This window comes from Populus nigra, chromosome 4, assembly GCF_951802175.1.
Source record: "Populus nigra chromosome 4, ddPopNigr1.1, whole genome shotgun sequence".
Classification (NCBI taxonomy): domain Eukaryota; kingdom Viridiplantae; phylum Streptophyta; class Magnoliopsida; order Malpighiales; family Salicaceae; genus Populus; species Populus nigra.
Window position 1 is genome coordinate 13,206,415 of NC_084855.1, and position 14,885 is coordinate 13,221,299.

At 33.0% G+C, this 14,885-nt stretch overlaps 1 protein-coding gene and 1 long non-coding RNA gene across 2 annotated transcripts; both read left to right on the forward strand.

Annotated features, from left to right (window-relative positions):
• Nucleotides 1-2,430: 2,430 nt before the first annotated feature.
• LOC133690850 (probable alkaline/neutral invertase F) lies at nt 2,431-6,584 on the forward strand. The gene is made up of 4 exons (XM_062111117.1): nt 2,431-3,303; nt 4,689-5,126; nt 5,574-6,132; nt 6,286-6,584. The coding sequence occupies exons 1-4, from the start codon at nt 2,431-2,433 to the stop codon at nt 6,582-6,584; spliced, it is 2,169 nt and encodes a 722-aa protein (XP_061967101.1).
• A 5,838-nt stretch (nt 6,585-12,422) lies between these two features.
• On the forward strand, nt 12,423-14,788 carry LOC133692831 (uncharacterized). Its single transcript, XR_009841996.1, has 2 exons — nt 12,423-14,475; nt 14,564-14,788. It is a non-coding gene; the product is annotated as an uncharacterized LOC133692831 (long non-coding RNA).
• The last annotated feature ends 97 nt before the right edge of the window (nt 14,789-14,885 follow it).

A 14,885-nucleotide genomic window follows, 5' to 3' on the forward strand; every position in this document is an offset into this window, starting at 1 on the left:
AGACCAAATTGAAAAAAAGCTTAGCACATGTAAGTAGTTTTCCCGCATTTAAGCAGCATGTGAGGCTTTGTCCGAGCTTTGTTCACGACTTTCTTGGATAGCGCTAGAATCATTACAGCAAGTTCTCTCTCTCAGGATGGCGCATGATATCAGTGAGTTGATGACATGGCTCAAATTGTTCTTTTTTTCTTTATTTTCTCTTTCTCCCTTGATTTGCACGTGACATTCAAAAAAAAAAAAACTAGTGTTCTTGTCCACAGTTGTATGTGAAAGGTATACAAAGATTCTTTTATAACAATTAACAGCTCATAATAGTATATGAAAGGATGTACAATGATTTTTCAATAGCAACTAGTTTTTTCTAAGAGATTGGTGGCCTGTGCGAGGCAATGGGGTAGACCAAACTTTTTTTCAACCCTAAAAAAAGGTTCAAGAGACGATTATGTTTTTAAAGAAATATGAAAAATTGATAATTAGATTAAACCTTGATTAATTTATAATATGATAAAAAATAAGGCAACAACAACAACAAATAATTTTTAAAAAAATTATTGCCTCGGACAAAGCTGAATTAACATGTGAAACCCGTGACCTAACACATGAGATTGAGATAACATTACAAAAAGATGATACCATCAAAAATCAATTGTTAAAAAAGACCTGAAAAAAAAGAGATCTAAACTAACCTGGTCCAATCTTTTCAAACTCGTGACTTGAAAAGTTAACAAAATCTCTATCAATAAAATGTTAAGAGATGAAACTAGAAAAAAAATCCAATAAAAAAAAACTAAAACAAAAAAAAATAATGACTAAATCTGACATAAAATAAAATGGACTAAAATATTGAAGGATGCAATTGGAAAAAAAATCCAATTAAGAGAATGATATAAAACATTGAAGGATGGAATTGAAAAGATAATTCAATTAAGATAATAATTAAAAAAATTAAAATTAAAAGAATAGAGACCAAATATGAAAAAACCAAAGAAGAATTAAATGGAAAGGCAATTTTATGGATAATCTAAAATAAAAAAATAAAAAAAAAAGAACAATGACTAAATCTGAAAGCAAAATAAATTGAATGGCTGGTTTAAAAATATGCAGGGGTTGGCTCTGAAACCGAGGAAAAAAAAAGAAAAGAAGAAAGAAAAAAAATAAATGGCTACTAATGTAAAACACGACATATCTTTGTCACATGCGCTGTCCAGGAAAGGAGGCAATATCATGAAGATTAAAACTCCATTAGAAAGCCATAGTTTGGTTATTGGATAGCATCGTACGTGCCGTCCAAAAATCATGGGAGAACTTATGCACACCTGAGACAACCCTACAATAGCCTCTTTTTATTTTTTCAGTTCAAACAATATTTTATTTATATAAATATACTAAACTATTCATGGCCATGCTTGATAACTATATATAAAAAAACCAAATAAAAAGATAAAAACACTACCCAAGACAAAGACAATTCTCATTTAAGAGCCTTGTGGTAAATATACTGTGAAAATAAAATAAAAAAATTCAAAACTAACCCTCGGTACTTTTTTTTATTATCCTAGAATGATATATTAATTATTTTACTGTTCAATAAATAATGAAAATACTATTATACCCCCCTTTCAAAAGACATTTGTGGTGTATTAACTTTGACAAAATAGTTATTTTACTATTTCACAGTGACAGTGAATTTATAACTACAGTAAAAATTGAACGGTAAAACGGCCACCGTGGAATTTATTGCTACAGTAAAAATTTAACAGGAAAACAGCCACCCTTTTAATTTCTTTTAATTTAATAATATTTTTGGTAAGCTTCACATATAAGAAGAATAAACGCGAAAGTGAAATAAGTGGTTCTTTCAGTCCAATTCGTAAGGTACAAACCGTAGGGAAATTCGAAGCCATAGCCCAACTGACTGAAGCTCACCAATATCAACATGCACTCCACATCTCCCGCCTCGAAATCAAAACATTATTATTCCTAAAATACCCCTAATTAAATATCTTAATATCTAACCAATCCTCCTCCATATTGACTGCTCAATCCATGCAAAATCTTCAATGGCATGGTTGTAAAATATACAAAAAACAAGCCTTGGAATAGTCCCTTTGAAGAAGACCATTCCACTTCTTGAATTCTCTATCTAACCGCCAAAAACAAAACAGTACAAGCCTTCCCGTTCACCTGAGATCACAACTCTCACATGCCATCCAAAAACTCTCTCTAATCTCTATATACTCACCCTGCCCTGCCTCTCTCCTCCCGGTTGCGTAATCGACTTTTCCACATTTCCTCTCTCTCTAGCTAGCAATCACCAAAGCACTGTGAAGGAAGGTAATCTCTCTCTTCTCTTTCTTGTGCTTTCTCTCTCTATACGACAAATTAATTCTATCTGATTTCTTGTGATCCTGTAATTACATTTTTTATAGAATGTCCACCACATTGAGAGATCTTCTGGTCGCCGAGAGGGAAAACGAGGCTTCTCCGCCTCCATTTCCAGGCCCGTCAACCCGTTATTCTGTTTCCGGAGATATTTCTGATGAAGAAGATTCAACAAATACTTCGCCGCTTTTCTCGTCCGAGGAAGAACAGTCACCAGAAAACTTGAAGAAAGTCACTGCGCCTGCAGCTTCTTTACTGGATCTTAAACTGAACGAGAATCTTGACAAAGAAGAATTGAAGAAATCATCGGAGTTTATAACTCTTGAACCTGCAACGATTGTTGATAAATCTTTTGAAGAGAGCGAACCTTCGTATTCTTCAGTGAAGGAAGTTCTTAAAACGGCGGAGAAATCTCCATTCTCTAGTGATCTAAAATGTAAACAATTAAGCGAGGTTTCTTCAGATTTAAAAATCGAGTCTGTAACTCTAACTGATTCGACTAAGGAGCCTTCAGCTTCTTTGGAAAAAGTAATTGCTAAGTCAGTTGAGAAATGCGAAGCGAAAGGAGAGGCAACTGTGTCAGAGGAATCGACGCTAATTACTTCGCTTGAAGTTGTGGGAGGTCGGATTCCGGAGAAGGATGAAGCGACGGTGACGGTGCAGAGCAATGTGTGTGTATCTGATAATGCCAAGTCAACAGCGTTAAAACAGTGTCCTAGTGTGGGTGTGAAGCTGGACGTCTTGGATTTGAACATATCTCAAATATTGAATGGTGGAGGGCTTCTGATGAGTCCAGAAAGTTGCACGATGGTGGATGAAGCATGGGAGAGGCTCAACAAGTCTTATGTGTACCTTAAAGGAAAGCCTGTTGGGACTCTAGCTGCAATGGATACTAGTGCTGATGCGTTGAATTACAACCAGGTATCTAATTCAATTTCTTGTGATTTTGAAGTACTGGTAGGGTGTTTTCATTTTTTTTCTGTATCCATTTCAGATTGTTTCTGTTATTTGAGACAAGATTGAATGAAATGCTTTTTCTATTTTCAGAGTACTTCATATTACAGTGGGTGATTTTAAAGCATTGGTTCTCATGAATTCAATTTCTTGATTCCATTTTCTATATATAATTTTGTGATGCAAATTGCTTGATGCGTGAACACTATTCTATTTGGTTCTCTCCTGAATTCTTTTGGCAATTGCACGGTGTGATCTTCACTTCAGCTATGTGTGTGTCTAAGGTAATATTTGCTCATTTGGTTCGCATGTTGCTATTTTGTATAGAGAAAATAATTCAAGATTTTCTTCATCTCAGAGTTTTAATGCCTAGCTCTATGGCTGTACTTGTGCACTTTGACATTTCTTAAATTTAATATGAACGGCGTACTAGGTATCAGGGGGTTAGCTTGCAAATAAGATGAACTCTGATGTTCAATGTACGTAGTCCTTTTGCAAATGTAAGAATGTAATGACTTAGTTACGTTGCTCCTGACTGCAATTGAAATTTCTCTGTCAGAATATTGGTCTAACTATGTGGAATTAGTCTTTAATTTTATGAGATTCCTCCATAGATTTTTATATTTAGTTATAGAAATTGACAACACATTTTGCAAAAATCATCTTTGGTGGCTTAGCGTGTCTCTCATAATGATCTAGGTGCAATGGTTCCCCATTATACTTGTATTCTCCGGTTGCTGATCTAAGATGTCTTAGTATTTCAGAAATGTTAAATGAAAGGGTGTTTTAACTTGTGACATACTTAGCAGCAGAATCTGATCTGAAATTTCCAGAAAGATTTTTGCTAGTTTGGCGTCTGCTTATTTAGAATACTTAGCAGAGTTATTGAAGTTCCAGAAGGATAGAAAGTTCGATCTGTGTATTGTGTACTAAATGTATCAATTGGATTCCCTGAAGACTCCTCAGGTTCAAATCCATCTTTCATGCTGTCTAGATAGATGGCCCTTTGATCATAGTGCACATGACTTGGATAAAAGCAAGTTGTTGATATTGCGGCATTCCAAATACGTTTGAAATTACTTCTCATCTGATCACATATTTGATGAGCCACCCACTCTGCACTTTTGAAAGCTGCTTTCATTTCCTTCGATATGGAACTCGGTGCTTGCAATGTGCCTTGTTCAGTTTTCTAATCTAATAGGAACTTTCATATCATGATTTTGGATTGTTTCAGATCATAGTGCAAATGCTTTCATGCTTATATTATGTAACTTCACTTATTCCAGACTGCCCCCAGCTGCTTCTTTCTTTTCGGTGACTTTTAGTCTTATTTCCCTCCCTTTTACTTGCAGGTTTTTGTGAGAGATTTTGTTCCTACCGGCTTAGCATGTCTAATGAAGGAGCCTCCAGAACCTGAGATCGTGAGGAATTTTCTGTTGAAGACCCTCCACCTCCAGGGTTTAGAAAAAAGGGTTGATAACTTCACTCTTGGAGAAGGTGTCTTGCCTGCAAGTTTTAAGGTCCTCTATGACTCTGATCTGGAAAAAGAAACCTTGCTTGTGGATTTTGGTGCCAGTGCAATCGGAAGAGTGGCACCTGTTGATTCAGGTTTCTGGTGGATAATTCTTCTTAGGTCCTATATCAAACGCACTCGTGATTATGCACTATTAGATCGCCCGGAGGTGCAGAATGGAATGAAGCTGATACTTAAACTTTGCCTTTCGGATGGATTCGACACTTTCCCAACTCTTCTATGTGCAGATGGGTGTAGCATGATTGACCGGAGGATGGTGAGTTTTCTCTTCATCATCATCCACAATCTTGATAGAATATGGGAAACTATACATATCAATCCAACTTGATAATTCTAAACCGGACTTTAGAGTACTGGTCTGTTCATTGAGTCATTCACTTTAACCCAAAGTAAATTTAGGTTTCCCCATGTATTTTATACTTCTTCCTCTCAGTGAAATCAAATGCAGAGAGCTTATCAATTGAATTTAAAATAAAAGCCCATTCAGTTCATTTTCTTTTTTATTTTATTGGAGAGCACGACTATGATTGTAATGGATTTTCTGATTGGCAACTAGCATCAGTGAAGAGATTCGGAATTGAGACTATTAAAGTTGGTATATGTGTGCCTTCTAATCTTGGTTGACAGATTGTCTGGAAAATTAAATAGTAATTTCTTTATGGAATGGAATTTGCAGTTTAACTTCTATTTGTTTTTGGAACAGGGAATATACGGGTATCCAATTGAAATACAGGCACTTTTCTATTTCGCACTAAGGTGTGCGAAGCAGATGTTAAAACCAGAGCTCGATGGCAAGGAATTTATTGAGCGAATTGAGAAGCGCATCACAGCTCTCAGCTACCACATTCAGACATACTATTGGCTGGATTTCACCCAGCTAAATAACATATACCGCTACAAAACGGAGGAGTACTCCCACACTGCTGTCAATAAATTTAATGTCATCCCAGAGTCCATTCCTGATTGGGTGTTTGATTTCATGCCTTTGCGAGGAGGTTACCTGATAGGCAATGTCAGCCCAGCTCGCATGGATTTTCGTTGGTTCTTAGTTGGGAACTGCGTTGCCATTTTGAGCTCCCTGGTTACACCTGCACAGGCGACAGCCATTATGGATTTGGTCGAGGAGCGGTGGGAAGACTTGATTGGAGAGATGCCTTTGAAGATCACATATCCAGCACTGGAGGGACATGAATGGAGGCTAGTCACTGGATTTGATCCTAAAAACACAAGGTGGAGTTACCACAACGGTGGATCATGGCCAAGTGAGTTTCATCGACTCCATGCATGTCAAGGCATGTTATGCACGGGAACTTCAACGTGAACAAAAACAAATACTTGTTCTTGATTATTTATTTTTTTCGCCAGTAACAATGTTTAAATCATGCTTGTGACTTGCTGAACTGTGCTCTTCGTAGTGCTTCTATGGTTACTTTCAGCAGCGTGTATTAAGGTTGGAAGGCCACAAATTGCGAAACGAGCAATAGAGCTGGCGGAGCAGCGGCTGTCCAAAGATGGGTGGCCTGAGTATTATGATGGTAAGACCGGCAGATATGTTGGGAAGCAAGCAAGGAAATATCAGACCTGGAGTATTGCTGGCTATTTGGTTGCTAAAATGATGGTAGAAAATCCTTCCAATCTTCTAATGATATCTCTTGAAGAGGACAAGAAGAGTGCTAAGTCAAGGCTCACCCGCTCTAACTCAACTTCCTTTTAGATAGATACCTCGAATTCTTTAGAATGATGGCAAAAAAATCCTATTCTTTTGCGGTGGCACTTTTGCTGATTGATTGCTACAATCCTGTGAGATATGATGCCTCCATCCTATTATTTTCAGTCTTGTTGAATCGCTTAGGACTTGAATCTTTGTAGATTTGGATGATAATCAATTTACATCTATTATAGAAATATAAAGACTGCAGTGACTTGAACTCAATGGTCACTGTTTGTATATTTGCTTTATGCAACGCAAGATCTCCGTGGAATTGGATGGTCGTAAACTTAGACCTGTTTTAGATGGCACAGCAATGACTCAAAAGTCTCATGTTCAATGTTGTATCTTGCTTCAAGTAAAGGTTGGACTGAGCAGGCAGTCCCGACCAAGAAGTTTGAATTGATCTTGTCTTGCATATCGTACATGGATAAGTAGCTCGGGTTGTGTCCGAACCCTGGTCAGTACCGTGGGAGGGCACTACTAACACAAACTAATAGAGCTTGGAAAAACATTGTTTGCGTGAAAATACTATTCACTAAAATAATATAATGATGATTTTATTATTTATTCAAAAAATCTTAACACTTGCTGTTAAATATAGAAATTAAAAAAACAAAAAACAAAAAGTTGTGCGCAGCGTCTCCTAATTATCAAAACCCCCCCTTCTGCTCTGTTATTGAAAATGTTGTCACGGCTTCTTTATGTTGTTGCAATACGTGTAGAAAATGGTGAAGTGATTTATTGTCAGTGAGATTTTTTTTTTCTCTCCCTTCATCTCAATGAATTACTGCTTAGTAGTTAGTTATTTTTATTGTTGATATTTTAACTTCAATTTTTATTTTTTGATTTTTAATATTTTATTAAATTATTTTTTCTTTTTAGTTTTACTATTCAGTTAAAAAATTGTTTGAATTTCTTATTTCAATTTTAATAGTCATTCTTTTGATTTTTTTTATTCTTTTGATAAATTGATTTTTCTGTTTAATTTCACCATTCAATCAAAGATAAAATTTAATTTATGTTTCAATTTTGATTTTGATTTTTTTAATTGCTATTTTTTAACTCTTTTCTATAATTAAAATTCTTTTTGGAACCGGATTTCATGGTTTTCTAGATAGAGTGCTTCCAGTCTAATGACTAGGGCTACATATTTGAAAAGTTAATGCGGGTTGATGTTTGTTTTTTAAAAAAAAAACAGGCTTTGTGATTTTCTTTGTTTATTCTATTGGGTTATCTTGATCTCATGATTCGGACTGCAGGTTTGGCAAGATAACACGAGTTGACTTGATCCTGATTGTCGGGGTTATAGGTTTGCCTTGCTAACTCAGGTTGACTCAGACCAATTTTCTTAAGTATTTTTTTATACAGTTTTGTCTTTCTGTATTAAACGAGTTAAGAATTAAGTTACATAATTGATCTCTTTTGAAAAAACAAATTCTCTATGTTATCACATTCACTTTTTTTTTGTAATTTGGTCTATATATTATTATTATTATCTATTTTTTTATCATTTAAATAAAATAAAACTAACTTATTTCATATTTATAACTTGAATAACAAATTTTTCTTCTTCGACACTTGTTTGTAACACCCTAGCATTATTTTTTATGAAATGAGTCAGGCCCACGGCAGATGTGCTTCTTCCTTATCACACTAATGAAGCTTAAAAAATATATACATTTTTTTTATTTTCTCTCTCTTATTTTTCTATTATTTATTTTTTTATAAAATAAATATAACTAGTTAGTCACCCAGCATAATAAAAAAAAAATTATTCTCACGCTTGTATGTGTTTTAATTAAAGATTCCTTTTATCACGTAAAATCTATTTTTAAGTATGCTTAATAAATAAAGTGCGAATTACATTTTGATTGAGAGCACCATTAACATTTTGCATGTTAACTAGGTTTATAATCCTGTGAACCGCTGCGGGGTCGCCCGTGGATTTAAAAGAAATAATAAATAAAATGATTTGAGTTATAATCTCAACCGGATTAAATAATTTTATTTTGTTTTAAGAAGATAGTAAAAAAAATCAGTAACAATTGTAAATAAATAATTTTTTTAAATGACAAGATAACCTAAGAAAAAATCCTTTGAAAGTATGTAATTAGATGAAAAAGATCCAAATAACCCAGCTCGAGTAAACCCCAGGTTGCTTGATAAACATGTAAGTTGGATAATAAAAGACGAGTTATAGTAGATTAACATGCAAAACCTGTGATCCAGGTAATGAAATCAGATAACCTGAAATATCACTATTTTAAAACCCGACCCACCCAGCAGTTTGACCTATGACCCAGGTGATTCGAGGCCTGGGTCGTGCCATGTTTCAACAAAATAAGGAGAGAATTGACCCGATATGATTTGATAAAAAAAACTAGGTTGACTCGCAACCCAATTAGTTTTAGGAAAACCCAATAAAAACCCATTGACCTTTTTCTTTTTCTTTTTCAATTTTTTTTTTCACAATAATGTCCTCTTTACATTTTCATAAAATAAAAAAATTGGGTTGACTCATGACTTGAGACTGCCCTGAGTCGATCCCTGAGTTGGGTTTAAAAACCATGTGATAGATAACTTTTAAAACCCGTGACAGAGGTTATTAGACTAGAAATACAATACATGAAAAAACCGTGAAGTCCAATCTTTAACAAATCAAATGTTGAATGATGAAATCAGGAAAAAAAATCAATTACATGAAAAGATCTCAAATAAAAAAATAGCAATTAAAAGAATAAAGATGAAATTAAAAATTAAAAACAAATTAGAAGGGAAGAATAATTCTTTGAATGAGGGTTAAATTGAAAACAAAAAAGAAATTAACAAAAGGACAAACAGAAAATCAAAAAAATGAGGATCGAACTAGAAAAAATAAAACTACACTTGGATTGAAGGATGAAATTGAAAACCACCAAAAATTTGACAAAAGGTCCATGGAAAAAATTAGAAATTAAAAGAAGGATCATATTGAAAAATATTATATGTGACAAATTAGGATTGATGATTAAATTGAAAATAAATAAAACTTCAATAAAAGGGTCAATGACAAAATCAAAAATCAAAATAATAAGAACTAAAGCTGAAATGTCAAGAACAAAATGGACCAGTCTGTATTTTTCAGGTAGAAAAGAGAAAAGAAAAAAAAAAGATGACCAGTAAGAAACCTCATAACATTCATCGATATTTGCCATATTAGGAGGAAGAGGACATATTGACACATCCAACGACATGATAGGAGGACATTTTATGCCATTAGAGGTGCTACACGCATCGTCTAAAGTGTTCAGATACCTCCCACACATAAATACTATTTAACTAATACAAAAAAACATATATGCCATTGATTACCCTAATATTTACCAAAAAACCAACGTAAAAAGACCTAAAGTTGCCTTACTCTATGGTTTAAATTTTCTCACCCTAAGGGCATACTGTTAATTCATTGTATTTAACAAACAAAAAGACTTATTTACCCCTTCCCGCCAAGTTTATAATTTTTATTTTTATTTTGAAGGTAATTATATGATTTTATTGTAAAAAAGATGTTAATGCATCATGTAAAAAGATTAATATATATATATATATATATATATATATATATATATATATCATTGTAATATTTAATGATATAGACATGAATTAAAGCAATTTTCAATATCAATATGGTTTGTCAAGAGAAATAATAAAGTTAGTGAACCCTGGACAAGTTTTATAAGTATCCTAAATGAGATAAATAGAGATAATAATTTAATAATTTTTTATGTAGTTTAATCATGTTTGGATTTTTAATAATAATTTATGGAGTTTTGATGGCTTAAAGTCAAAACAAAGCTATTATAAGATACTTATGGTGATCTTACCTGCATTTCATATTAAGATGGATCAAAAGTTAATTTGTAATGCAAAACGAATATGCAGGTGATGCTAATTTTTTTTTTTTTAACATCAAAATATTTGAAGTATAAAATGAAAATTTAATGTGTCTTTAATAAAATAAATCAGTAATTATATGCGGATTAACATTTGTGATCCTGTGCCACATGCATATATTTAATTTTTAACAATTAAATGCCAATAGTATTTAAAAAAAAACAATAATTTATACTCTCTTTATACAAAATCTCAGCTATTTGAAATAAAAAGAAAAAATATTTCTCTAATTTAAATTCTATTTTCTTATTGATGCTTTTCTGGATTGTTTTAACTAAAACTGTTTTATAAACAAAAATCTATTATGTCTAAAAAGAAAATTGAAAAATATTAAAATAACATCTTAGCATTTTGTATATGATTGAAGATAAGATTTCTTTGATTAATGTGATAAAATTATATAAAAAAATATTAAAAAACATAACTTCTATGTTAATTGAATATTCATGGGATCTTTTTATAGTTTTTCTTCTAATATTAGGCATATAAAAATTAGAAACAAAATGTCAATATTCTCATAAAAACCTATAATATCATATGAAAAACATGATAAAATTCAATAACAATTAAAATATAATATAATTTTTTTATAATACATTTAAATCTAAATCCAAAAAATAAAAAATAAAATATTAAGCACTTGACCAATAGATGGAGGGTAAGGGTACACCAATAGAGAACCATAAATGGGTGGGCTTGCGAGGCCAAGCCCGCACAACTAACTTTTTTAAAAGTAAATGATCGTCCCTTTTTATTTTTTTAAAAGTAGATGATGTGTTGTTTTCTTGTCTACTTTCCAGTCATTGGAGAGGTGGCTAAAAAATTAAACTAGAAGAATTTTAGCTTTAAAAACCCATTTCTTAGCCCATTTTAGTTCAGAAACACCTAATAAACATTCTTAGTTAAATACGACTACTCAAAATACTTCTAAATTGATCTAAAAACATAAAATAAAACAAAAAAAATTCTCTTCACGTTGATCCATTTTTTTAGACAATATGAATGTCTAAAAACACCTTAACAGAACTCCTTATATAGAATGAAATCTATTGACTCTAAGATTAACCTTTTTTGTTGTCGTAATATGACAAATCAATGGCATTTTCTCTCCTTTATTGTTTTTCAGTTTCTCTCTTCCCCCTTCAAACCAAGGGACTAAAAAAGAAACAAAATTATTTAAAAATAGTCTATGCATGCATTTTAAATACGTCAAGAACCATCTATGTCAATAAATTCAAAAAATAAAGTGTTAACGCGTTTATTCAATTCGTCTCATTACAAGTCGAATAATCTTTTTTATAATGCAAAAGAACTAATGTGTAGGTGCTATTAACGTGTTTTTTAACATTTAGTAAAAAATATAATCGAGAGTTAAAAAATCGATGCTAAAATATAATAAATATAGTAAATATCATATGTGTTAATAATAACATGTAAAATCTTAAACTAATTTTTAACATAGCAGAAGAATGGAATAATATTGCAATTACTACAGTAGAACATTATTTCATTAGTTTTTGTATAATAATTTCTCAAAAAACAAAGTGCAAGGAAAAAAAAATAAATTAAAAAAGAATAGAGATAAGAACAAAAAAAATGGTATAAATAGACTAAGTGTAGAGTGATAAATATTTAAATTGTAAAAAATAAAAAATAATATTTATTTTCCAAAAAAAATATAAAGAAAAAAAAGAATAATCTAAAAACAATATTACAAAAAAATAATGATAAATAAATGAAGTGTAAAATAATAAAAATATCAAATATAAAAAAACTTGTTTTCTAAAAAAACCAAAAAATATAATTTTTTTTACAGTAAAAACAATTTAACAAAATTTACAATTATATATTTCTACGTAAAATCACCTTAGTAATAACCGGTAAGCTAAAGCGCAGCTGGGCCTTAGGAATCACCGCTAAAAACAAATTGAAGGACAAATAACAACGGCCTTAATAAAAAAGCAGCCGAAAGCAAAGAGCCATACCGTTTAATCCCTCTCCACGTCTCTCCTTTTTCCTTTTTCCTCTCTTAAATTCGCGCAATCTCTAGAACCAGTCGTCGTCGTCATCAACAACAACTCAATAGAAAGAAAGAGATAAATAAATCAGAAATGGACAGCAACACCACCACCACCACCACCACCACAAATCCTAATAACAACAATTGCAATTTCATGTCATGTGAAAAGCTGGATCGGGTCGCCAGTTGGGTTGGGGTCAACGTGGCGTCTGCTTTCTTTGCTTCTCTTGAAAGATGCTCTTGCATCAACCTTAACACCACCGATCTTGAAGACGATGAAGAAGCCAGGGACCGTCCTCTCATGCTCACCAAGCCTTCGGCCCACGATCACCACCTCGATGCCCAGCCCACCATCAATAGCGATGCCCCTAAGCTCTCCGTCTGATCATCATGATGATCAAGATGATAATTACCCATCTTTTTTAGGGTTTGTTTCATTTCTGTAGCACTTGGACAAAATAGTTCTATATAATAATAATAATAATAATAATAATAATAAGAATACCCGTTACTCTTGCTGTTCTTTTCTTGTGTGTTTAGTGTTGTATTTTGATGTTCTATCAATCAAGCAAGATGTTTCCTTTTTCTTTTGTTAATCTTGCTATGATTAAGGTGTTCTTTATTGTAATTTGTGTGTTATTGCAAAATTGACCTTTATTTTTACTGATTGCGGTGTGGTTTTTATGATATTCTCTCAGCTAGAACTCTCGAACCCTGTTCTTTATTCGTTATGATCGTCATTATTCATTGTCTAAAAAGGTTATTCGTAGCTTGTAATTGTAAATGATTGCAGTTGGAGATTCTCTTAATTCGAACGAATCGTTTAAAGGAACCACCTTTAAGGACGGGTTTAGACTTTAGATTTCTGGTGCTTGTTGCTTTCTCTCGGTAGGTAGTTGGTCTTCCTTTTACTTTCATGCAGGTTATTACTGAGTGTAGGTGAATATAGTAAAGGTGGATCTTTCGAGGAATCTAATCCTCGTATCTTCAGCAGTCTAAATTATGTGACTGCTTTTAACTTTTGAAACATCTATACCGCTACTGGGGACTTTTCGTTCTATGATCCTGTGATATCTCTGTTTTTATACTGTCATGTTGGCATTGACTGGGATGCAGAATAATAATGAATTGTGCTATTGATCGGAAGGGAGTTTTTGTTCTTGATCACCACAGATTATTGTTTGCCAAATTATTTCATGCATTCTGAGGCCATGCTTTTCCAAACTTAATGATTGAGGTTTTAGATAGTATTAAATATGGACATTTTTCTCTGCAAATAGCTAGTGCTTTCTTTTTAGAGTTGTCAACGTTGAATCATGACCTGAGCTTTATACTAAAAGTAAGCGATGCTATTTGTCTAATGCAGGGATGGTGTTTTTGGACTGGGCTGAAGAGATCAAACACTAATTTTTCCTTGTTTGGAATCTTATATTTCCTGCTATTACAAACTTTTGAGCCGATAAACGAAGAACAATGCAGTTTAGCTAACCATTCAGAGGATTTTATAATAGATACATCTTACAGTAAACAACAAAAGCTATAAATTCATCTTTGGTCATTAATCATTGTTTCCCGTCGATATTCGTTGGATACCTGGTCAAACACCAAGTACTGGGTTCCTTATACCAGTCAACAGAATCAGCATACAAAAAATATATCCGATTGTGGAGTGATGGGATTGTTGGTATCAAGCCAGCAAGACTACTATGGTGGCACCGGATCATTTATTTTGTGAATGAGAATGCTATGTGTAATTATATGCATTTGCTAGGGAATGGTCATCCAGATAAGGAAAAAAATGAAAGAAAAAGTTGCAGCATGGTTAAACAGCGTATTGATGAAAACTTATTTATACTGCATGGGCGGCCAGAGTTGAATTGTTTGCAGTGTGCAGCTCTAGATATCAAACACAAATGGGTAGTCTGATAAAGCTATGGAAAGGTAATCACTTATCTCCCTGGTCCCTCCAGCAAACCAGCATCAACACACAGCGCATGATAATATATAGTCTTCCTCTCTTCCCTTTCAGGCTCTTGCTTGGAACCTGAACTTTGCCTCGTCTTCTAAGTGAAAAAGCTAGACATGCTTTGCCCATGGCTGTCTCTGTTGCCCTGTAACAAATTAGATAAGCTAAGAACAAATGGAAAAAAGTTTCATCACCTTTGTCCCTCAGCTATTAAATAATCCTTCATCTGTAGCCGTATATACGGTTTGTTTCTTACAAAGATGTAAGTTACAGGGGTTTTGTTGCAAATTTTGTCTTCGAGAGCAGTAGCAAGTAATTTTTTATATTCGTTGTAATTTGAGTTTTGGAGCCAGTGGCTCTGATGATAAAAAAAAAAAATTGAGGA

Bases quoted from the DNA above. Each gene is read 5' to 3' on its own strand.
- LOC133690850 (XM_062111117.1), top strand. From the start codon at position 2,431: ATGTCCACCACATTGAGAGATCTTCTGGTCGCCGAGAGGGAAAACGAG. The intron at 3,304-4,688 runs GTATCTAATTCA...TTTTACTTGCAG, and splicing joins ATGCGTTGAATTACAACCAG to GTTTTTGTGAGAGATTTTGT. The intron at 5,127-5,573 runs GTGAGTTTTCTC...TTTTTGGAACAG, and splicing joins GCATGATTGACCGGAGGATG to GGAATATACGGGTATCCAAT.